We start from the raw sequence: 25190 nt of genomic DNA, 5'->3' as shown, positions 1-25190 counted from the left end.
CAGTAATTGTAAACTTTATTTTATTTTCTCATAATCATTCTACGATCCCCATTTCTTGCTTGACAAGCCAAAGTCCAGCTTTTGAATCCATTAATAACTACTGAGAATTTTGACAAAACAATATGTACATTACAGCTGAACCAAAATATACAACTTAGTCTGAGTTATGACACCAAATGTTTGCTGAAAAAGATTTTGAAAATTAAGAAGGAAAAGGTTTCTCCCCTGCACCACTGCATAACACAAATGTTATGGGAGCAAAATAGCAGGAAAACCGACCAAATTAAAAGAAATCTTCCAAATTAACCAAATTAATATGAAACGTCAAAATGAAGAGTGTATTCTCGCTGCAACAGTAAAAATAAACTGATGTTTAAAACACTATGTACTGAATTTTTAATCAAAAACGTCTGTAGCATAAAAATTGTTTGATGTTTAATCCATTGTATGCTTTCTACACACTAAAATAAGGGAACAAAAAATCTCTGGATTGGGATAATTAAAGGAGGGCATGTGGTAAAATTAGACAAAACTCATTAATTATTTTATTCATAAGTCCAACTAAATAAAAGCAAATAACTAATTTTGAAGTTGTTTTTTGGTGCTGCTTGTTAAACAGTGTTGTGAGGAGGAAAGATCTGCCTATCAAAAGCTTCACATTTCTAAGCACTTCTTCTCAGTCACTGAACTTCTCGTATCTCTAACTGAATGCTTACGTGCCTGCTTGAGATGTATGGGGGATGTGATGAATTAGAGTGGAAGAGAATGTAATTCATCATCACACTCAAAGGGTACCAAAGAAAGGCCCCCTTGTCAGTCGTCAAAGTTCCCTCCAACATAAGTACTTGAATGTAACCATGTCTGTAGCTGCAGCAGATTCTCATAAATGTGAAATGAGAGGAGGACAGCCGAACTGTTCATTAGCAGAAGCAGTCATCTTTCTTCACTTTTTATGTGAATGTGCTGATTGTGCTCAAGTAGAAAATTATACAACTTTTCAACTCCACATAGTTTGCTTTGCTCTTCTGACTCAGAGAAGGAGTGCCAGCATTACACATCAAATGCTAACAGTGTGAACGTGACTGTCATTTTCAATACAGGCGGTTCTGTTTAGATTCCCTTTTTTTGTGTGTGCGTGTGTGGATGTGCATGTGTGTGCCTGTCCGCACAGTTGTGCAAATTTATTTTTCCTGCATCTTAGTGGTTGATGCTATTGAGACAAAAATGGACCAGAAGCTTTCCAGTGGAAGAGTTTGGAGACATTTGATGGCTTTAGGACTTTTCTCCACAAGGCTATATGTTTTTCTTAGTTTTCTTTTATAAAAATAACATCAAATGCAAGATTTTAAATGCATATTTGAGGTATGCTGCTGCATTTACTGCTGAAAGGATTTGGTTTCCTGAGATCAAAATTATTCAATTGTATATACAATCAAAACCACATTACTTAAAATATATCCATTGTACATCATCCACTTAAAAGAGTAAGTGATAGTGAAGAAAGGAATATGCCTAATTGTTTTATCTTGTAATAATATCTGGTTTGACAATGCAGATATGCACTCAAAGGACAGATAGCCATTTGGTAAACAAAGCAATAAAAAAATGAGCCTTTGAACAAAAATTTTATAATTTCTTGAAAACTTTCAATATCATATATCAATCAATAATCTTGAACAGCACTGATCTGGGCTCCATGCAATCTTACATCACTTTTTTTTTTGTCATATTTTTTTAAAATCAGGCTGCAAAGAGTCAGTGAAATCAGAATTTAAAAAATTGCTCCGATTTATTTCTCTGACATAGTGCAGTATCTGACCAACAGATAATCTCAGAGGCCTAAGAATATTTCATAATACTCTTAAAACCAAACTTTTACAGTCACAAGACGATTACTGACCATCCCACTGAAAAAGTCTGTTTTTTTTTCTTTGAAGATAAATCAACAATGTTCAGGGACTGAAGAAAGTAGGGCAGCTGCAAACATCAACACTGTGAAGAAATAAGCCTATTTGCCAAAAAAGACATGAATGAGAACAGAGTCTGAATGGATTTGGATTTTGAGCGTGTTTCCCTAAAGAAGTATTCTGGTTTCCCTGCACACTAGAAAATAACTCTTGAGAGAGGTGCGCACTTTAGCCAAGTGCAAATTTGCTCGGCTTTGTGTGTGAAGGGGAGACATAAGGGATCTGACATGTGAGAATCAGAGGGTAATTTTATAAAGCTCTTTTTCAGCACTTCTTGAATACAAGCACAAAAATGCCTATTACATAAAATGTGGAGTTGATTCAGATTGAAAAATGTCTTTTGGTGTTGATGACACAATAGTAACAGTGAAGAAGAAATTAAATGAGCTCACCTCTGACGAAGGAAGAACTGGTTAAGTTCAAAGGAGTGATGATTGTGGAATAAATCCTAAAGCACAGTTTCACACTCATCAACAGAGGAATAAATAATCTCAAATTCTTACTTAGCAAGAAAATACACTTAAGTATTGTGAGGTTTTTTGTTTTTTTTATGTAAAGTAGATTGGCTCTGTTGAAGGATGTGACCCACATGTATGCTCACATCTATCTATGGGAGTGTGCCCTCCTTTCCAGAAATGGGGACCCCCAAAGGAACACGCAGAAGACACAAGGACTTTATCTTCCCATCTTTCATACTTGACAAAACTGATTTGCATATAATTAAACATAGTTAAAGGTGACTGAACACAAACTATTTGCCTCTAAGGTACTCTGGAGAAATGCAATCAAAAGTGAACTAATTTGTCAAGAAATAAAATACTATGATTAAGCATGCATTTCATTGCCTTCAGGAAAGAGTTAACCTTTTCATTTACTGCAATAAGCGATTACAAGAAAAAGATCCAAAGAGCTGCACAAAGACCATGAAAACAAGCCAGATGAAAGACAAATTACAAAAAAAAAAGGCTCTTTGCTCATTTTTTCTAATGTTTTGATATGTTTCCATCATGTGGCGATTGGAAAACTATCTGAGCTTTAAAAATAGACACTAAAGAATCTGCAATAAGGCTACCTTGAAAAGTTAGTTAATACTAGCCGGTTTATGTTCAAGTTAGAGATTGTTGGGGTGTCTATTTTGATGTTATTTATTAGCTCTGTTGCATCTATTGTAAATTAGTATTATTTACAGGCAAAAAAGCAGATCATATAATTGAAAAATGAGAAACACGAGACGCTGACCAACAGATAATCTCAGAACATCCCATGTTCCCAATATGGAAGCAAATGCACCTCTACCCACCTGGAGAACCTATTTCTGGAGGTATTTTAAGCATCAATTCACACTAAAAGACGATCGATTAAAATGATTGTTGCTACCATCTTTTAATTCCTGCGCCTTATTTGGGTTGGTAAAATTCAACACATAAGGTGATCTGTGGTAGGTGGTCTATGTGCCATGCCATTGCGTCCAGCAATCCTTTTCAAATATGTTCCATTCAGAAGCTTCAACACTGACGTCCAATAATTTGTTCTCTCCCTGAACACCCCATCATGACACGTCCTTGTGTTAAAGGAGCAAATTGATGCACATTAATTGCAGTGACGCATCGCAGAACTAACAATGTGCCCTGAAGGAGGGCAAGTCGTTTCATCATGAGAACAAAACTTTTATCTCTGTTTTTTCTTAAAGATATTAAAGGTTTGAAGCTATAATGCCTGCCTGTTTAGTCAGATTGAAACAATAAAATAAATTATAGAGCATCCTTTTCACTGTGAGACATGTCTTCAAAAAAAGAAAAGCACTGAGCAAATTAAAATAACAGGAAATGTGGTGAAGTAAGGATGTTTCTGTAACATGTCTGACTTGAGACAGAAAGGAGGTTTTCCATAGAGTTTGCTAAATACTTCTTAAGAAGCATTGATATATATGACTCGGCATGCTTGCCACATTGATCATTGATTATGTCCAATACTGTTGCCTGTGTTTGGTTTTCATTTGTTTCAGATCCACATAACTGATACCATATGAGCACACAGGAAACTACAACATATGCACCCGGCTTTGGCATTGCTGTGGAGTTTAATAGAGAACATTCTAACACATTATTAAGACAAAACACTGCATTTGTAAAACTTACATTTGAAAAACTGTCTTAGGACAACGTCAGACAAATTCCTGAGCAAGGCTGAAGAAGTGCATCTCAAAGTGGTTTGAATATGGCAGCGTATTTGGATAAATCTCTTGAGTGCAGAAGGATTTAAAGTGCAGAAACACACATGCATCACAAATATATTGTATATTGAAACAGAGGAAATAATACAGAAAAAAAGCAATGAAAAAGGGATGAAAGATTGCCGGCCTTTCTTTCCTTTTTTTTACTCCTCTCTTTAATACGCTGATGAAATGAAGTCCTAATGTACAACAGGTGGGCCTTCTACACAAGGTTTTTATCTCTTTTATTCACCTTTCAGCTGAACTCAAATGAGCTGGGAACAGAATGGCATGGCTACCTCGCCCATCAAACATAAAAGAAGTGAAGATTTGGAGAAAACAGAAAAGGCATTAGCATTTAAATTAACAAGAATTGGGAATCCTGTTAAAATAAATTATGTAGTGCTAATCTAGTCAGATAAAATCAAAACAAATTCATATTACTGGTAGTAATATAAAATTCAACAAATAATTCAAGCACACTAAATAAGAACTGTCTGTATTATGACTGATTATTTACCAGACATTAAAGATCCTGACAGTGAAACAACAAAAAGTAATTTTGTGTTTATTTCTCATGGTGGAGCTTAAGATTAATAACTTGAGGGTTGCATTCTCAGTCTCACTTCAACCAAAGACAAAGCCAAGAAGCACTTCTAAATCACAGTGCAAACTCAAAGGTGCTCTCCGTGTTTGGCATCTCAGATAAAATCTCAGATTAAAGAAAAAAGCTAAAATTATCTTCAAATCAAGATAACATAGATCAAAGGGCCTCTCCATCCCGGCTCCAGCCATGAGCGCTGGAGCCCGGATGCTTATCTAATTTCGACTGGAGTTTTAAAACACTCCCTGTTTGCAGCTTTACATCTCCTTTTCTTTGGATTTCGCTCTGCAATTTTACTTTCAAAACAGGTCGTAGGAGGCAGCTCTCTTACCGTCTCTACAAACTTGCTCTGAAATGTACGACTTATGCACTGGTCATGGTCACAACTGGGAGAGGATTCAGTTCAGATGAAAGGTTCTTTTATTCCTTTTGCTTCATTCAAAAAACTGCAACTTTCAATCAGAATGCTTGTAATAAGCATGCATAGCAGTGTGAAATGTGATTCATTGGAGTTGAGTATTTCTCAATACATTGGAGGAATATGAAAGCCTTTAGAATCAAACCATACTTTAAAAAAAAGTTAGCTTCAGCAAACTGCTGAAAGTCAGCAATGCCCTTTTGCCTAAATGTGGGCTGATCTGAAAGAAAAAAAAGTTATCTGAATTAGCTGAACTGGCATATTCTTACCCTAATGCATTGATTTTAAGTAAAATTGGTTTCTGTAATCAAAGAGCTCTGTACTGTGACATGGAAACTCTGAAAACAAGACCCAATAAAAGCTTCAAACAAGAAGAAGCTTCATTTAAAGTCTACAGAATGTAGAGTTCTGTGGATGTAAATGAATTTTCTCAATAGACTATTATGGTCCACACCACTACTCAGATAGAAAACCAAAACCTGACAAGTTACAATGCTGATTTTTAAATTAAGCAGCATGAAGCACAGCTCCAAATGATCTCATCTCGGCACCTGATCAGTTACACAAAGTTCAAAAATAAAGCAGAGATACTATTTCAGTAAAGCCAAATAAAAGAAAAGTGCTGAAGAAATATACGGGCCGCTATTTATAACAGCAAAAACTGTTTCCAAGTGTGCAATGTTTCAGACCGTATATACTTGGAAGCATGTGATGCTCACAAGGCGTCTGTGATAGTGGGGCGGCAGGAGCAAATATATTCATTCCCATGTGTTCATCTATTTCCTGATTCATCTTTGGAAATTGAAAACGCTCCTGGATGTGCATGCGTGTTCGTGCGTCCTACCTGTTCAAAATGCGGAACGGAGGGCTCCCTCCTGTGAAGCTGGAGTTGCTTGTCAATGTTGTCCTTCAGGCACTGACACACGCGGCGCTTCTGGTCCGCTGAATAGGCTTCCAGGCTGAGCAGGCAGTCACACTTCTAGAGACAGACGGGGGGAGAGAGAGGAGCAAAAAAAAATAAAACATGTGGGGGTTGGATGAGAAAAGATAGCAGGCAGTTAGCAATTAATGTCAGACACATAAAGAGAAAACTATGTTTCCTATTCCTTTAAAAGAAAAAACTTGAGATTTTAAGTCTTTTTATAAGTTGAGATTTATTAAAGTATTTGTAGCATTAAAAATATTTTACAAGCTTTTTCTTGTAGCTCTATATTCCTTTACAGCATTTTATAATGCCTTCACATTCAGATGTTATCCATTCTTAATTTTCTTCTGTCTTGAACACTGAAATGCTCGCTTTAGTGAACTTGAATAATGGGCTCGCTTCTACTTCAAGCAGAATTTGATATGCTGACGGAACGATTGCGTAACCAGACTGTAGATGGCACTCACTGAAAGTGAACAAATCGATACATCACTTGGAAGTACAAGAGGAAGAACATCTGACAACCAATGCTAAACTGGTTAGGAGTTGGCAGAGGCTGCTGGTTTAGGTGCTTTTCGCACAAGAGGACAAAAATACCTCTTTGTAATTATCACAATGTCCTCAACCTTTGACTCACTCGTGTGCAATGGAATAAAGTGATGTGTGCATGTTCATTTTTATTTTTATTTTATAAACAAATGTTGTCCTTTTAAATGTATTCATTACCCTTGAGTTTTGTTTATATTTGGCTCAATTAGAACTGCAACCAAATTAATTTTATTTAACATACCAACAAAAAAGGAGAAAGGGTTATGAATGAAAAGAAAAAGAATTTGAAAAAGTTAGTCCATATGTATTAAATAAAATCCAGTCACCTAATGATTAGAGTCCAGTTGTGTGTAATTTAATCTCAGTATAAATAAAGATGTTCTGTCACTGTATTGAAGGTTTGGTAGTGAGCATGAGTTAATAAAATACTTAATGAAGACTGAAAAAACACCAGGCAAATCACAACTTATTTAGGAACATCCACCTAATATGTCACAACATTGGTGTTGTTGTATGGAAACCTTAAAAAGTCACATTTACAATTTGTTACAAGCGAAGTGAGAGATTCAGCAAACACATGGAAGAAGGCGCCCTGGTAGGATAAGACAAGATTTAATTTCTTGACCCACAGAAATTTCTGTGTGTGCTGGAAAAAACTCACGCCACTGAAAATATCACCCCTACAGTATCGGTGATAGCATCATAGTGTGTGGATGCTTTTGTGCAGCAGTGGCATGGAACCAAGTCACAATTGATGGAAAGATGAACAGAGTTAAAATACACGGAAAATGTTGAGATAAAACCTTTGGAGACTGTGAAAGACTGGAGTTTCAGCTTCCAGCAAGAAGTCACCATAAACGTACATAACGTACCAACACAGTGGATATGTTTGCTTTCATCAATGGATATTAACATGTTAGACTGAAGTCAAACTCCAACTCACTTTAACATACCCATTCCCAAGAAAACAACGTTTATGGATACAATGTGATAAAAAGAGGAAAAGATGCATGACTTCCACAATTCACTGTATTGATAAACAAATTAGATTTGATTGATAAAAATTATTATTTTTTTCCACAATACTGACAGTAACAACTGCTTTACAAATAACTGTTTTCATATATTGATTTACCCATATTAAACTTTTTTGTTATTTTGTTGTCAATAGTAGCTGTGTCGAAATTCTATTTCAATAAATGTTGGAATTTGATTAACATTTTTAATCAAGCTAATTGCAGTCTGTAATTAATTAATCAATCACAGTTAATCACATCTTAATAGAAACCATATATTAGCAAAATAAGCAACAATTTAAATTCAAAAACCTGTTTTGCTTCTAAATTATTAATTAAGTAAATATGAGCTCAATAACAAGCATGCTATGGTATTTAAGTTACACAGTAGTTTCACATGTCAACTTCACATTATGGGTCACTAAAACCAATGCAAAGTTTCAGCTGTCAAGTGTTTCAACATCATTTATCTAACTTCTTTGTAAAAATGACTTAGAAGTGTGAATCCCATGAAGGGATGTTGCACAAAGATGTTGCAACATGTTTATGCAAAGCCTATCATTGCTTTGGTGATAGGCTAGCTCTCTTTTTGCACAACTTTAAACATAATAGTCATTTTGAAAAGAAAAAAAAATCAAACCCCCTGGAGGATTAGAAATAGATTTTGTATGTTTTTTGAGGATGCCACTTGTGCATCAGAGTTATGGTTGTATCAGGAACACAACACAAAAAGTTACAGCTTGGGACTTTTATATATCAACACAGAAAAGCATTTAATTGTGTTAGAATTTTTCAAATCTCCCGGCCCTATTTGAAACGCTTTTAATTATTGTATAGGGACAAACATAAGATTGTTTATTTGGTTCTTTGATGTTTAATCAATGCTTCCTGATAAATTATTGAGCCGCAGCATTAGAGACCATGCTCACCATTACTCTTTTATGTTTGGTTTATGTGATGAAAATGAAACCAATGAAACACATTGTTTTCATTTCGTCCCCACTGTCCTACATAACAGTTCTTATCCACCTCAGTTGCTCAGTTTCAGGCAGTGCCAGGGAGAAACATTCGTCCTGACATTTTTTTGGGCACAAGTCGGGCTATGAATAGAATTTTACCCATTTTGTTCAAGTCTTCAGAGATTGACCGAAGTCCTCTAGGCCTGTCTCGACGCTTGAAGCCCTGGTCAGTGGTGAGTCATTTGGGGAATACATTTGCCTGTTTTTCAGGCGATGAGGTCTTTTCATGCCTGACACTATTTGTAACACCACAGAGTCTTTCCATGCGTCTTTGAGTGCTGCTGTTGGGGGGCTCTGCAGTTAAATCTGAGTCATTGTTGCTGATGTAAGGAAAAGGGAAGTTAAAGCTTGGAGAAGGCTGGGAGTGTATTGATCTAAAGTAGAGCATTTAGATGAAAAGAGGACAAAGGGGTGGAAAGAGAAATAAAGAGGCAAAACTTAGAAAGCGAATCAGCTCAGACACTGCAGCAAAAGCATTTATTGTATTGAACCTGACTGTTCAATTGCAGCACAAGATGATAAAATACGTGCTTTTTCAGACCAGGCAGAAATCAATGTGGGTGTTCTTTGATATCCATCATTTAGACCGAATTGGAGTCTATAAGGGTACGGCAACGCCTGTGATGGTCAAACACACACAAACAAGCATCCTCTGGGTAAACTAGTTCCATATTGCTCTGGATGAAAATCTTGTATTTCCATCAAAGATTGTTTTTGTGCTCCCATACACAGAGTTGCACACTACATGTTGTGAAAGGTCACAAGCAGTTCACAAAAAGCTCCTCAAAAATCCACGGGGTGGAGTGAAAAAAGCACGGCTATCATGCTGGAAATAATCCTGTACCCACTGCTTCCCAAAGAGCAAGACATTTTAATGACATTAGAACGTAGTACCAGAAACCTGACGCAGATCTTTCTTTTAATCTACATGAGTGATAATTAAAAATCATTTTATTCTTGTTTAAAAAATATATAAAATATATAAATATAAGTATTTGGAAAGGCACAGACAAACATACAAACCAAAGTTACTTTTCCTGCACAGCACCTGATTGAATTCCACAGTACAATTTGGCTCTGTGTTTAGAAAATGATTATAAGAGCAAAATATGAAGACAACAAACTTGGACAGCGAATCTAACAGTCCCAGAGACACAGGAAGGCTTGCACCTCTCATCTGCCAAAGAAAAGAGATGTTTCCATAATTTAGAAATCATACCGTCATAAGTGAGGGTTTCCTTCATTGACCCAAGTCATCCTTATTGTGCATTCCTTTGATCCAGATTCTTGTAATTTATACAACAAAATACTGTAGACCTCAGTAGAAAACCATAAATTTGAATATTACAGCTAATATCTACTGATGTTTCACTCAAATGACAAAAAGAAAAATCAAACACAATGGTTAGTGTTTGAAAAACCTTTGGAAATATTTGATATTTTGATTCCAAACTTGTAAATTATTTTCAGATTTGTTAGGAATGTTTATACTGATGCAGTTTCTTGGCATTAAAACAGGATGCAGTCACTCAGCCGTGGTACCCTTTTTTGGACGACGTATAATTCGTAAGTGGCTGAGCCAGGTCACAAATGAATCCCTCCTTAATTCAACAATATAGTGAGTGTCTGTATTAGAAAAGAATCGCCTAAAAAGGTACATTAGCTAAAATTGCTCGTCCGCCCCCCTATTCTGTCTCCTACATTAGTTCACCCCGTTTATAAATCCACCCCTCCACAAGATGCACATAAGACTTAATGAAACCAAATTCAATGAATGGCCACTGGTCTGCCATGGCGTAGCTAAAAATACAGACAGCATTTCCCCGTAATCAGATTGATTAAAGTGCTCCTTGGTTGAAGCCCTCCCCCTGAGCCATCTGGCAGATGAGTTTTCAGCGTGTTCGCTGTCACCACAGCACACCTAAACTGCGTAGGTACACGTTTGAATGGCTTCACTGGGATCTTTCTTTGCCTCATAACGCCTGGCGATAATGAGCCAGCTGAGATGTTCCGCTGCAACATGGCAGCCATCATATGTTTGTTATCAGAGATTCAAGCAGAGTTCGACAGTTGTGGAAACATGCCAAGTGTTTTGCATTGCACTGAGATAAGAAAACTGAACAGCGTTCTTGTGCCAGAACCGGATAGGGGAGTCTCTGTCCTTCTATGCCTAATTATTTCTGCATACAAAAACTAGAGAACAATTAATCTTATTCAATTAAAGTATAAATTCCCAAAACTAAAACATTAATTTGGCAAAAATAACAATATGAAGGGATTATTTCTTTTTTAAATATCATTAGGTCACTAGATGCTGAATGTTTTTTTTTCCACCCACTGCTCTGTCTCAGCCTGTTGCTCACTGCATTGTGTGATTTGAAACAAATCTTTGGCATTCAGATAAACCACTTGTTATTCAGTTATGTGCTCAAGAAAAAATAAATAAATAAAAGCAGACGGCTAATTTTGTACTATTATTTTTTTTAATTCCATAAGAAGCCCTCTCAAATGAATCTGTCCACCACAAATGATTACAGCACTATAATTGGTAAGAACATGTTTAATATGATAACCACAGCCTCTATTATGGTAATAAAATGGAGTTGAGTGAAAACACAATCCCAGCAGTTAATGATGGGTAAAAACGCAGCAGGGAATTCTGGGAGTTTTTTGTGGAAATGTCAGGAAAACAAGGCCCTCAAATGGGTTCTAGAAACACTGAATGTTAGAATGTTACAGTTTCACAGAGAGCTCCATCAGAACCATATTTATCAGAAATTATAATGAAAACCCACACCCACCATCACTACAAACAGCATCATTTTCTGTTAGTCATTGTATTTTAACTGGTGCTAATCAAGAGATCATGACTCATACGTTTATGATGGACTATTATGATAAAAATTGTTTTAAGCTTTCACATCTAAACTCTTCTGTCCAACTCTCTACTCCTCTCTTCTCGCTATAATATGCTTTTCCTTCAAAATGATGACTTTATGACTGCTGAATTTAATGGGTTTTATGGCTGCCACATAAGTGACAAGAGTTAATGATGATGCTGAAGGCTAAATCTTGCAACATATTATTCCTACTAATGTCAATGAAACTGCTTAGACCTTCCTGTCCTCCACATTGTTTCCCTCTATTATTTTTTTTTAAATTGCCACTCCCTTTATAGCTACAGTCCATCGACATGATGATTCAGATAACTTTCCAGACTAAATTGTCCATTAAGTGCCAATTTCCTGCGATATTTATAATTCACACATAATTATCTGCACTGACTTTACCGATGTGTAGATTTTGCTAGATGGGATACAGTGCCTTGCCAAAGTATTCATACCCTAAGATTTTATGAAATAGACCAACAAGTAGTAGAGGATAATTGATACATAAAAGAAGAATGAACAGATGCAAAAATTGATTTTACAAACACTCTCTGTCCAATCTGAATTATGTTGAGCTAAAAATTACCAAAACATTTCAGCTTGCAGACATGAAAAGTTGGTAAAGACCCTAAGTTCCCCAAAAGACTTGCAGCATTGATTGTGGAGTAAAATATTCAGTCAAGGTTTGCGTACCACATTTTTTAAATCTTTCTTAATGCATTATATGGAGGAAATGCATATATTAAATGTTAGTCATAATACCTTCCTCATATCTTATTACAGTCTGTCTTGAAGGCCATAAAAAAATCTAATTTCCAGCATCCAATTTAAGATCATGTTGAAATTAAACAATTATTGGCCAAATCTTTTGCAGGCAAGCGAGCATTACTTCAATATTGCACACAGAAAGCAATTTCCTCCAGACTCGGTGGCTTTCCCACACTCTTTGGTCTATTTCTAGCTTGTTTGCCTGGTGTGAGATCCAAAACTGACATGAATGGAGCATGTAAACTACAGTTCTTGGCATATCGCCCTTCCTATGGCCACCAGGGAGAATGATAAGCACATGACTAGTTAAGTGATGTTTCTACTTTTTTTTTCCTCTCAGTTTTCTCAGGCACAATTTGTTTCACCAGCTTCTTCGTTTAGAAACTGCATTGATAGTTTTTTAAATTAAATATCATCTTCCACGAAATTAAATCTCGTCAGCTCTACATGCACAGATATAAAGATCGAAAAGATAAAGATTAACCTTCCAGCTGTGTTGTCCTGAACAACGTTAAGTGGTAAAATCTGATGCTACCGCACTCAAAAAATGAAAATATTCTGATGAGGCTTGTGTGTCAGATTAAAAGTGCCTTTGAAAATAGCGCTTAAGCAAGTATCAAAGGTCAGATATAATATTTTAATTCGTAAATGTGTTTTCATTAGCTATAAGTGGAAAATCAAGATAATTAACAATAATGACTTAAAAACATCAGTCTGTGTGTGTTTGATTTAGTAAACAGACACCAAACTAAATGCTCTTTTCAATTTGCAGCACACATACATAAATGGCAAATACATAAATAATTATGCAATTACTTTTGGAGTTTTTCTCTCCACTTAGGTGTATAAATACTTTACATACTGAACACCATTTGTCCTTATCTCAGTGGACCAGGGATATAAACTATTCAAAGCAGTTTATGACGACACTTTGAGCCTGTCATAGATCTTAAAGCAATAATTTTACTAAGATGAAGGCATCGAAGGGATTAGATTTAGATATACTGCTACACGCTGCTGCCACCGCATCCTGACATACTGACTGTAAAGACCTTTAAGTTGTGGCTAAGTCTGAGGGATGATGGTGCATCTTGCTTCAATTCAAGCCATAACGGACCATGCCTGCCCTGGTTCTGTTATAAATGGCTATTACAAAGTAGATATTTTGCTGACAAAAGCCTCTGGGAGTCTATAATTCACACCAGGCCCTGACTGCATGTGGCAGCTTGTGTGTCATTGAGCCAATGATCAACTAAAAGTCAAGAAAGATTCAAACAAAAGCAGAGTTGAAAAAAAAGGCAAAAAAGATTATTGAAATGTAATTATTGTAAAACAAGCACCCAAAGTATATTTACATCTGGAAATAACAGATGTAACAGCCAGCTCCTTACCAGACCTACGAATACACCATTTCAATCAATTCAAACAAAAAGAAAACCTTTAGAAAGATGCGTTAAGATGCAATAAAAAATTTAAAATTTGGTGACAAATAAATTGGGACACCTCCATAATTTTTCCCCCTACTGAGTGCACTTTGGCTCAGAGGGGGGAGCAAAGCAGAACAAGTCACTGGGATATTTTACAGTGTATTACTATCCTTGGAGTTTTACAGATTGTATGCAAGCCGTCACACTGTGATTTCACCTATTTTGGCACAGCAGCTGCTTATCTAATCTCCCCTCAATCATTATATCTGAACACCGCAACAAGTGGACAGAGGCTGATTAGTATTCTAAGCCAATAACATCTTACTAAATATGAGTTCATGAGACAAAAAAAAACGTGATATGAGGAGTAAATGTAAGTAGACTTAATGTGGGCTGAGTGAATTGGTATAATGGTACTGATGGTCTTTAGTAAGTGAAGATTATTCATAATTTTGTAGTCGTTAGTGAGGGCTGGAATTGGAGCAGCTGGATACTAATGGAGTCTTCTCGGAAATTGCAGAAAATGACAGATTGCACAATTATTTGAATTCTCGATTTTCACAAGCAGAAAAAATACATTGTCATCCACTAATAGATGCCCTGTGAATTTTAGAAAGATCCTTATCACTCAAATAATGTCAAGGCCATAAAACTATTAAAACAGATAGACCGGCATCTTAGGAAAACCCAAAATCTCATCTTATACAACCGAAATAAAAAAGCTTTATTTTCACCAATTTCACCTTTAGGTTATTTATAAATGTAGGTTAATACGAATAAATATTTTTTTTCTCTTAGCTAAATTTGCTTCACACATTTACAATATACAAGTAGAACAGAAAATTTTCTGCCTTTAAACCATTTTAACTGTATTCTGTGACTTACATCTCCACTGTCGGAGAGCAGGTGCCGCTGCAGAGAGCTTGCTTCCCTGACGAACCGTCTCTTAGGCCCAACTCGGTCAGCCAAGTTTCCCATGATCACTCTGCGATGACCCAGATGGACTTCACTAGTCAATAATTCTCCTACGATGTCTCCTTTCCCTATATGCTTTTCCGTTTACCTTCACAAGTCTCCCTTTCTTTCACTCTCCATGCGTCACTGACACACTTACAGACACCTAACAGACACTGGACTTTCCAGACACGTAATTGCACCTCCCGCCCTTCAAATACGCTCACACACGGACACGCGCACACACACGGAGTTCTTCTTTCACGTAAATCTGGGTTAGATCAGGATCGTTCTGAGCAAGTGCTAAAATAGGATGACCTCCAGCGATGGAGGAGAAGGACAGGAGTCAACAAAGGAAAGGAGTCGACTCAGATGCAGTCAGTATGAGAGCTTGTGAGCAGAGGATGGGAGCTAGTTCTTGGACAAGCTATTTCTTATTTTTGAAGAACGCAGGCGAGGTTAAAGAAAATGTATTAAAATAATTAGTGCAGGCGTGCATTCATGTTTCTATCAACATTTTGAGTTTTTAAACATCTTTGATACTTTTGACTGATGCAACTATTTGCATTGGATTCAGTAGACTCAACAGATGTGAATATGTAGTAAAATATAAACAACTCCAGAATTATGAAGTCAAAATTCTCTGAATTAGACATTAAATACTTCCATTTATTAATATAATATGCAAGTTTTCTTACTTTCTGTTTTTACTTTTTTGTGTTTTCAGCAAGCCAGGCAACGGCAGCAGTAGGTGTAAAAGGTATCCTGTTCATTTGTGTAGGAATAACTTGGACTTAAAGATTCAGACACTGATCCAAACCACATAAAGTCCAAGATCTCTTTCTCTGTATTATTGGCATCCCTGAGCAACACAGAAAAAATATTGCACCCACTCAATATTTAATCAGAGAGTGAGTTCTTGTCATATAGTGATTCAGTAAATGCTAATAAAAGTCTGTAATTTATTTATTAATTTTATATTTTAATTATAAGGTTTTTTTTATTTCAAAGATTTTCAAAAACAAATATGCTACATTTGAACCAATATACAATATTATCAGGTGTTTTAAGTGAAGATGGTAGGAGGACCCAGTTTTCACGATGCATGTTTTTCATTTCTGAAGACAGAAGAGTCTTCCTTATAGTGCTTAATGAAAAACCAAGCAATAAGAAGTGTGTGTCACATACATCTTTCTTACTTGCTGCTTTTGGTAGAGTGCACACATCTGTGATCTTTGCACAGACAAGCCACAAAGAGCAATGTAATTAGAGACCATCACGTTACGCACATTTCTCATTTGAGTAAACACAAACACCCACACCCTGTCAGATGCAGCAAAGTCGACATTGAGGGTTGCTTTGTGTGTTTACCTTCATCTGTGATCAGAAGTGCTCGACAGTACAGTCTTTCATTTTTGCCTCTTCAATTCTGCTTTTTACTTGTGCATTTCTTCAAACACACAAATAAATTTAACAAAAAGGGGCAAATGTGAGCAAGTTCTTATGTCTCTTGAACATTTTTGTCCTGTTACACTTCCAAACCACAGTGTATTTGTTCTAGGATTTTATCCAACAGAGCACCACAAAGTAGAGTAATTTTGAAGTGGAAAGAAAATTATGTATTATTTTCAAAACTTCTTGCAACAAAAAAGAAAATCTGAGAAATGTAATGTGCATTTGGATTCAGTCTTCTTTATGTTGACACGTCTAAATAAAGTCAATTGCAACCAGATGCCTTCAGAATTCACAGTAGAAGAAAACAGGAGTTCAGCCATTTGTAATTGATTGCACCATGATAAATTGTGAAAAAGCTCAAGAGGTCTGAATGCTTTTAAAAGGCACTGTATACCATCCTACCTGAATAATAAAAGAGATGAAAGAGTGCCTTTGTAGATCATTTGATAAATTCCTTCCTTAAACAATGTGGTATAAATAGTTTAAATAGTAAATGTTAAATAGTAATGATACTCTAAATCATTCCCACAGTGGCTGTGAGCAATAAGAGCAGCAGTATGAGTTGCGTGCTATTTACTGTGGCTACTGTTTACTCCCTGAGGTACGAAATAAACTGCTGACGGCCGTATCAACTAAAACAGATGACTTCAGATTTTATGTGTGTGTGTGAGATTCTGTCGGTGGCATCTCCCAGGAACGCAGGACGAATAAATCTAAAATAGGACAAAGGAAGTTGCTGCCACTTCTCTGTCTGTCTTTCTGTCTGCCATCTGTCATCCAGCACAGTGCATTAGTTTGCCATAACGGGGGGATTGGAGGAGTGCTGGTGAGGTTTTCTCAGCTCACTGTTTTGCAGGAACATCAAGAGGTCTTGTCAAGCTTACAGTGTCGAACTCTGTCACATTGCTGTTACTATGATCTAAACATATAGGTTTGACTTTTTATTACAGTTACTGCAACATATTTGAAGGAAGAAACAACGCCAATGTGCAAGCCAAAGACAAAATCTACAAACAGAAGCAGCACAAGAGTAAAATGCAATTCTGAAACTGTTTTCACTCCTCAACCCAAGAGCTGATGCAACCACTCTTAGAGACTTACTCATACTCAAAGAGTTTCTCACTTCCATTTCTATTTATATATGTCACCTAATTGGATAGCCTGCATAATATTGGAAACTTTTCCTTCTTCATTTTTCCGCCTAAGGGACCGATAGCAGCTCATTCTGTCTGGAAGTTCAGGGAGGGGAAAAAGGCTCTTTTAAAAGATTCATAAGCTCCTAATGAGGGCGTGCAGCACATTTCAAATGATAAAATAGTGTGACAATGTGTGTTTGTGTCCATAGGAAATGAAGTTTGGGTTTAGTGAAAATCTGTTCTGTGAGAGAAGCAACCAGAAGTCAAGACACCTGACAGCTTATAGTCTTTCAATAATTTTATGTATTTATATTTTTTTAATTGTTATTAATTTATGCACAAATTTCTTTGTTTCCTCACATTTTTGGTCTCGAGATAAACCATTTTGGGGTTAAAGCTTTGAAGATTTTCAAGCCACTTTAAGCTGTGGCCACACTGTTTGTATCTTGCCATGTAAAACTACATCTTAAAAGAGTGAACATGAAGAAAATGGTACATTTTGAGAAATTCAACTCCTTAAAACATCTATGAAGTGTTTAATGTAGTTAGATTTTTTTGTATAGTGAATATGATTTGGGATAAAGAGTGTCTGGACAGACACAGATGGAGGGACAGATAGAATTACCTAGTTTCGTAAATGTTTATGTACATATTTTCATAGACCTTTTGCACAAAATGAAAAAGTGAGACAATGATTGCACACCACCACTTTGAAAATGGAAAAAATCCAGATACTTGACAAAGATATAAAGCAGATCTAACAAAATGTCCATCAGTTCAGGACTTCAACACAGTCCTGTAGTTTTTATATGGCATTAAATCTGACAAAATCTTAACCACTCAAGAGTCATTTTCTTCTTTCTCTTTCATCTCAGAAGGCCAGCATGAGAGCTCTAAGAGCAGATGGAAGAAAATCTGATCATTTTCACAATAACTTGAATCATCTGAGAGCTTAACAAATCCCAGTGTAAACAGATTAATCACATTTTCAAATATGTTAAAATGTGCTACATTTCTGGATTTTTGCTTCTTCAAATCTTATTTGCTTCATTGAAAACAGCCACCTGAACATTTAGGTCTATTTCACTATTGCAGTTGGGGAATAAACGTGAAAATCTTTGTTGCATGTTTGTAAGAAGAAGCTCTCTGAAAGACAGAGAAGACATTTTCATTAGTGCTTTCTGCTAATCCTCAAAGTCTTCCCTGTAATGTGATTTTGACCACAGTCTATTGCCCCTCTGGCTCACAGACAAAACAGGCTGTTAACATTAAATCCTGCATTTTTCTCTTCTTCGTTTGCTTCAGAAAGCACATTTAATCCTTCTCTTACCTCGGTCATGTGAATCAGGTAGAATCTCATCCCATCAGTATAATCTGTAAAACAACATAGGGATAAGGTTATGTTCAATTTTTTAAAGGAATGTATTTCCTTAACAGAAAGCTTTCCTCTGGTCCCATTTTCACACATTTCCCTCCATCTTGTGCATAAAGCAGCACTGTTGATTTCCAATTATGACAGAATAGTTTTATTGATGGAAAGCTTTTACAGTGGGTCAGCCATATAGACATCCTTCCATAATTCACAGAAGAAACGCTGTGGGAGACAAGCCTGTGGCTCTGGAGGCAAGATAAATGGTTTTAATCGAGTGACCATCCACACTTAGACCCACACTGCACTTCTGTGCACGTATAAGAGCACTTATCCAAAACCTACATCACGTTATACACAGAAACAAATACAAAAACATAAAAACAATAGGAATATTTTATTCACACTTTATGGTGATTTTTTTCAATAATTTGTTCTATTTTTTCCACTGTCCCTACAGACATATGTGAATCCAGATTATTTAATCACAGTCAGATTCATACTTTAATAGATATAAAGAATACCAAAAAAACAGAATACAAATGCTGACTAAATGCACAGAGGCTTAATTTGATCTGTCTTGGTTTCATTTTTAATGTTCTTTAAAAGTGCATCCAAACATCATTATACTAACTTAGCTTATATGTTTTTTTCCCCTGCTCTCTTCTGTAGCTTTGGCTATTAAAACTGCTGCATTAGGATAAACATTTTTGCAGCTTTCTATTCAACAAGCTGACATTGCAACATTTACTTTCACATCCAGTCATTGTAAAAGTAAAAAAGAAAGGATACGCTCTAAAGTATCGCAACATAGTAAAACGCATCTGGTCTTTGCCAGCTTCCAAATTTCTTTTTAAATCGGCTTCAAATGAACAAAACAATAAAACAAATGCTACTGTGATTATTTATTGAACCAAAGGAAACCTAAAATTACAAAAGAACAATCTGGAAAAACCCAACAGTTCTCGTCATAGGCCAAAGCGAGAGTTAAATGTGAGACAATTTCTCTGACAGCTGAAGCTTAGCCCAAACTGAGTCATGGAATAGCAGCAAATATACAACACAATAGCTGGGAGAAAAACGTCAAAACAATTGTTTTCAAAAATGTCCTTGATTTCAAAATACTAGAATGGCTGTGACTGAATTTAACAGTGCTTTACACAAACAAAGATCTGCTATTGTAACCAAATTCAAGCAGTGCTGTTGGTAAAGATGGGCTAAACTTCCTCCACAAACTCATGAGACTGATAAGATCATAAAAAAAAACAATTTCCTCAACTTAGTAATCCTGAAGGTGATTCTGTGTGTTGCTGGAGCACAGGGCGTACTCATCATTTTTGCAGTTATTGAGTGTTTTGGTGTCTCAGGCATAAAAGCACAACCCATGCATGGAGGTCTTAGTCCTTGACGCAGCCGTCACAGGTACGAATCCTGGCCAGAAGGCCCCACTGTATGTCTTCCTCCTCTCTCATTACCCACTTTCCTGTCTGACCACTCAAATAAAGATCACTAGAACCAATAAATCTTCAAAAAATGAGTAGCAATTAATCAATTACTTGGGACAATTTGATGTTATTTAACTGAAGTTTATTTTCATTCTAATTATTATTTTGTCATTACATATTTCTTAAAGCTAACTTAAAGGAGCATTTTGTTTATTCATTAGTTCAACAGATCACCAACTAATGTTTTATATTCATTATTTAGGACATTTATGAACTTTTTGAACATCTTGAATTTTGTTACAAGATACAAGAACATAATACAAGAACAAGATATTCACTGACATTTTCTGCAAGTAAATTAACACCCTATGCAAAATCAAGTTCCCATTCCTAATTTTTTATACCAAACAGCAGAGGTCGCTCTTGGACAACTATCTGATTCCTAAAAACCAGCAGTCTCACCAAAATAAAAGCACTAAATGAGTAAATATTGACTTTAAATCTGCAAGCAATCAATAGTGGTTTTATTTAACAATTTACCCCTTTGTTATAAAAATAAAGTATGGTCCACAAACAAACATTTTACTGCAGTAGGTTTCTGAAGCTTAACTTTGTATAGTTCTGTGCAGTCTTTTTATCTTATCCTGATTAGGATGTCTGTCTCTTTTTCTGCTTACTTTTAGGTGTTTTTTTTTGTTTGTTTTTTTTTTACTAACTTGCAGATATTTTTAATAAGGAAGGCTATTTTCTTTTTTATAAGGCTCCTTCTGGATCTTTCATAAATTGATGACTGGCTCCATATTTTAGCACAGGCTTGAAGACTTTAGGAGAAATATATTGTGCTCGATTGTAAAGATAGTGTTTTCTTCTTCGCTTTTGTCTTTCATACTACTTTAGTTGGTTCCCACGCTCCTCGGGCTAGTATTGGGGTAATGGGAACACAGGAAAGCCCCTGTATTGAACTCGTCCTGTGTCATTACATGCACATACACAGACAAGTCCAACACGCCCTCACTGAAACAAACATAATCCCCCGGCGCCTCCTTCCTGAGTGACGCTGCCGAAGTGAAATAACAATGACAGGCTGCAGGGTGGAGGTGAATATCTGTAACTGTGTGTGTATCCCCTCACAAAGCAAACACACAGACCCTTCTGAGTCCTTAGTCTGGTGACTTTTGATTGATAGGGTACAGCAGGGAGGTCAAAAGTGGCCCAGAGGAGATCAGCAGTGTCTAGAAAGGACAAAGCAACTCACATCTGCATCTATGGTTTATATTATGAATATAAAAAGTACTCCATTGTCCATTGAGCATGCTAATCTAGTACTGCAACTGAGAACCACGTCAGTGTTTTGAGGTTTCTGATGATCATCATTAGTTCTCAATTACAAACCTGGTTACACATATGCTCAATTCTCGCTCAACAAAATCTATGTATCAGTTGCACACAAAGCAGTTTCACCACAACTATCAGAACAGGCAATCATTTCATAAGTAAAAATAAGTATTATCTTTAACTTCATGTCTCTTGAAATGTAACTTCTCAATAATGCATTTAAGGCCTCACAGAGAGCTTGACCACATCCTTTTCAGAAAGCAGGGTTCAATTTCACTATCTTACCCACAGACCTGAATGCCACCACATTTGCTAAATCAACCTGTCTGAAAACAGGAAGAACCCTAAACAATCTCAAAAACCAACATATTTGGCCTCATTGTAAATGAAAACACAACAACAGGCAAGAAACAGATTAACTGATGTCTATTAGTCTGGAAAGAGTTGCTCAGTTTTTCCTAAGGTTTTGAGACTCAGGGAACCACAGGTGGCTAACAAATGGAGAAAGCATGGAAAAGGTATGAACCCTCCCAGGATTCACATTGGCAACTCGTTTAGGAAGGCAATGTGATTGCCTCCAGTGATTCATCTAAATCACTGGAGGTCTCACTTGCCAGAGATACGTGGACAAAATCATTAAGGTATGTGTACTTCAGTGACGTGCGGTGAGGTTCATAGCTGGTGAGGCACTGACTTAATCATAACCAGATTTACAAATCTAGACCCCAAGCACGTTGTAGTTTACATAAGGAAATTTTGCACATGCAGAAATGCTTGAGGGCAAAAAGACTATTCTTTTACATGTCATGCATAGCATAGCCACGCTGCCGCCATATAATTCCTTTAACACAATCAAACCTGGACATGTATATATTATTAATTTTGTGCTATGCTCCACAGCAAAGGAAGTTAAAGTACAGCTCAAAACCACTTCTTTCTCACTCTCCGTATCAGCCCAGCTATGAGTAGGCTCTTAGCTGATCGTTTGAGCTAAATTATGGGAAATCAGTTGATAAATCAAATGTTTTTTAGTCATTTTATTGGCGACATATATTATTTTTTCATGATGAGAGGTAAGACGCTGCTGAAAAACATGTTGATGACTCCCAAGACTTTATGAAAAGATTGTGAATTGATGGGAAAAAAAAGTTTTTGGAAGCAGTGCATGCTATGACCTTATCTATAAATTTAAGAGTCATTGCAACTTTAATCAATGCTGGGTGTTGCTGCCAACTGTGGCATAACCAGTTAATAGGTTTTAAATTCGATTACTTTTTTGGCTTTGATGCTTTCTCCCTTAATAAAATAAATCACCAGTTGAAAGCAGTTGTTTAATCTTTATGTTGACTCTATGGATGATAATAAAGTTTATTTGATTATCTGAAACATTCAACGGAGATTGTAAATAGGCAAAAAACAGAAAAAAATCAGCATTTTTGCAGATGCTGTTATCTCTTTCTTAAAAACCGAGGTGAAACTCTCCGCTGGTACCCTCCAATTGGTTTTGTTCATCACAGTCATCACTGATGTTTCCATGTAAATGATTTCACAGCCACAGTTTGTTGTCTTTTCTACACTTCTTCCACTCTTACTGCAAGACTCTCCACTCAGTCCACTCAGTCCAACCCCACTCATATTTATGAATCAATGCTAAAGTTGTTGTGTCATAATTAATATCCAGCTGTGCCTACTTATTATCTGAACTTGACGTTGGCTGTAGCAGGTTTCTGAACAATGCAGAGATCAGATTTCAAGTTTCTTTGTCCCGTTACATCTTGGCTCTGGGCCTTTCATGCCACTGGACACTGCCCTCTGTTTCCGCACACTACTCAAAAACGTAGATGTTTACGGCATTATTTATTTTATATGCTCAGTTACTGTGTGACTCTGATGGGCTTGATATTCCCTGAATTAGGCCTGAGAAGTCAGTTGTTCACATCGAAGACAAGGCAACAGAAAATTCTGCACTTGTTCAAATATACTTCAGTAATACGCACTTGTATTGTATTTATTTATTGGGTAGTATAAGGTTTTAGCTCTGCTACACTGGTAGCCAAGTAATGACATTTCGTTGTCAAGATTCACCTTGTGTTTTTTTTGTACAATGACAATAAAGGAAGTCTAAGTCTAAAAATATCTCAACAGCCACAGTACCGCATGTTTAATTCTGTTTGTATAGTTTTTGGTTTCTCTTATTATTCAGTGTTGAATTGTGGAAGGTCAAACAAGGTTTTACTCTTAGTGGATATGGAGTATTTAATTTTCTTTCTTTTTTTATTTGCATATGATCACAAAATCTCTGAATCTTACAGGGGTATTGAGGCAAACTTACCATCCTGTAGACGAAGGTGTCTGAGGTACAGTGGACTCTGCAGGACATTACATCTTCCAGGTTCATTTTCTCTCGTTATGAGCAACAGATCATTGTAGACAAACACTGTGACCTACAAGAAAACAGGGGTGGAGGGAAAGACAATTACAAAGAGAGAAACAGGAAATTGAAAGTAAGTAAATGAAGCCAGGGGATTGGTAAGTGTGAGTGGCAGAAGAAAAGGTGATGATACTTGTGCATTACTTGGCAGCTGCTGTGGCTCACACCTTACAAACCTGTGATCCAGTAGATGTCTTACTGACTGATCTTGCATTATGTCCAAACACAGAAGCAAATGATAGACTTATTTAAGTAGTTTGTTGATGCATTAAGATGAACAAAAACAAAAGCATTTTGACCAATTTGGTAAACGTGACACTAAAAAAAAGGCATAAAATTCATCAGCAGGTTGTTCAATGCAACGTGAAGCAAATATATAGAGTAGAAAGTGATCAGTTTAAATGTTCAAAATTTCAACTAAATGCTTTTGCATTGTTGCTTCCTCTTAAGGGCGTGAGAAAGCAGGCAGGGCTTTTAGTTCTTGCCCATGTGTATAAAGTGTGTGTGTGTGCGTGTGTGTGTGGGTGTGCGCGTGCGTGTGTGTGTGCGTGTGTGGGTGTGTGTGTGCGTGTGTGTGAGAGACAGAGAGATAATTTCAGTCTGAAAGTGTAGAAATTTGAGTGGGTGGAAGATAATGCAAAAGCAACCTAACTGTTTTCACACTGTGAAATGAGCACTTTGACATTGCACCCCATGTAACAAACATAAATAAAATACGTATATAGTTTCTAAATGATCTCCGAAGTTTTGGCTTTGGTTCTGTGAGTTTCCATTTTGTGCTTTCTTTGGATTCCAATTTATTTGTTTGTTAACAATAAAAGTCCTTTGAGAAGTCAAAAGTGAAAAGTGGAAATGAAGAACAAAATGCCTGTGCAAAATAAAATCGGCAAGTAAAAGTTTGTACTCGTAGGTAAGTGAGAGTTTTTACCATATTCTGAAAATTATTCCATTGCTTGGTACACAAACAACAGCAAACGGCAAAAGTTTTCTGCCACTCAGGGTGATTCCAACACACAATAGCATGCAGCAGCCAAATGAAGTTGAACATTTTCAACTATAATGTGTCATGTCGCTAGTCCGCATGTGCACATCTAAGTATATGAACTCCAAATTTTGCATGCACGATTTTCGCTGGTGGTTTGCCTGGAGGAGAGAAAGGAGTTGTCATCTCGTCATGTAAGTTCCATAGGAACTGGGTGGAGAGGGGGTACCTTCACGACCGTAGAGGGGGAAAATAAGAAAACACAAGTTCAGAAAAGAATGTTTTGTGTT

General features: G+C 36.5%; 1 protein-coding gene across 4 annotated transcripts in view; it reads right to left on the bottom strand.

The window, feature by feature from the left end:
- rgs3a (regulator of G protein signaling 3a) overlaps positions 1-25190 on the bottom strand; it is a 110721-nt gene that overhangs the window by 53725 nt on the left and 31806 nt on the right. For 3 of the 4 annotated variants that reach the window (XM_055040464.1, XM_055040465.1, XM_055040463.1), the window contains 3 exons: positions 23820-23931; positions 18669-18712; positions 6046-6180 (listed from right to left, as the gene is read on the bottom strand). In XM_055040464.1, the coding sequence (XP_054896439.1) occupies positions 6046-6180; positions 18669-18712; positions 23820-23931 (291 nt within the window). Of the gene's footprint in view, positions 1-6045; positions 6181-14678; positions 14902-18668; positions 18713-23819; positions 23932-25190 lie in introns of those variants that run through there. The other variant, XM_055040466.1, reaches the window with a different exon arrangement.

Source organism: Poeciliopsis prolifica, unplaced genomic scaffold (assembly GCF_027474105.1).
Source record: "Poeciliopsis prolifica strain line A6 unplaced genomic scaffold, Auburn_PproV2 SCAFFOLD015, whole genome shotgun sequence".
NCBI lineage: Eukaryota > Metazoa > Chordata > Actinopteri > Cyprinodontiformes > Poeciliidae > Poeciliopsis > Poeciliopsis prolifica.
Note: the sequence above shows the minus strand (reverse complement) of the source record. Positions and strands in the feature narration are given on the sequence as shown.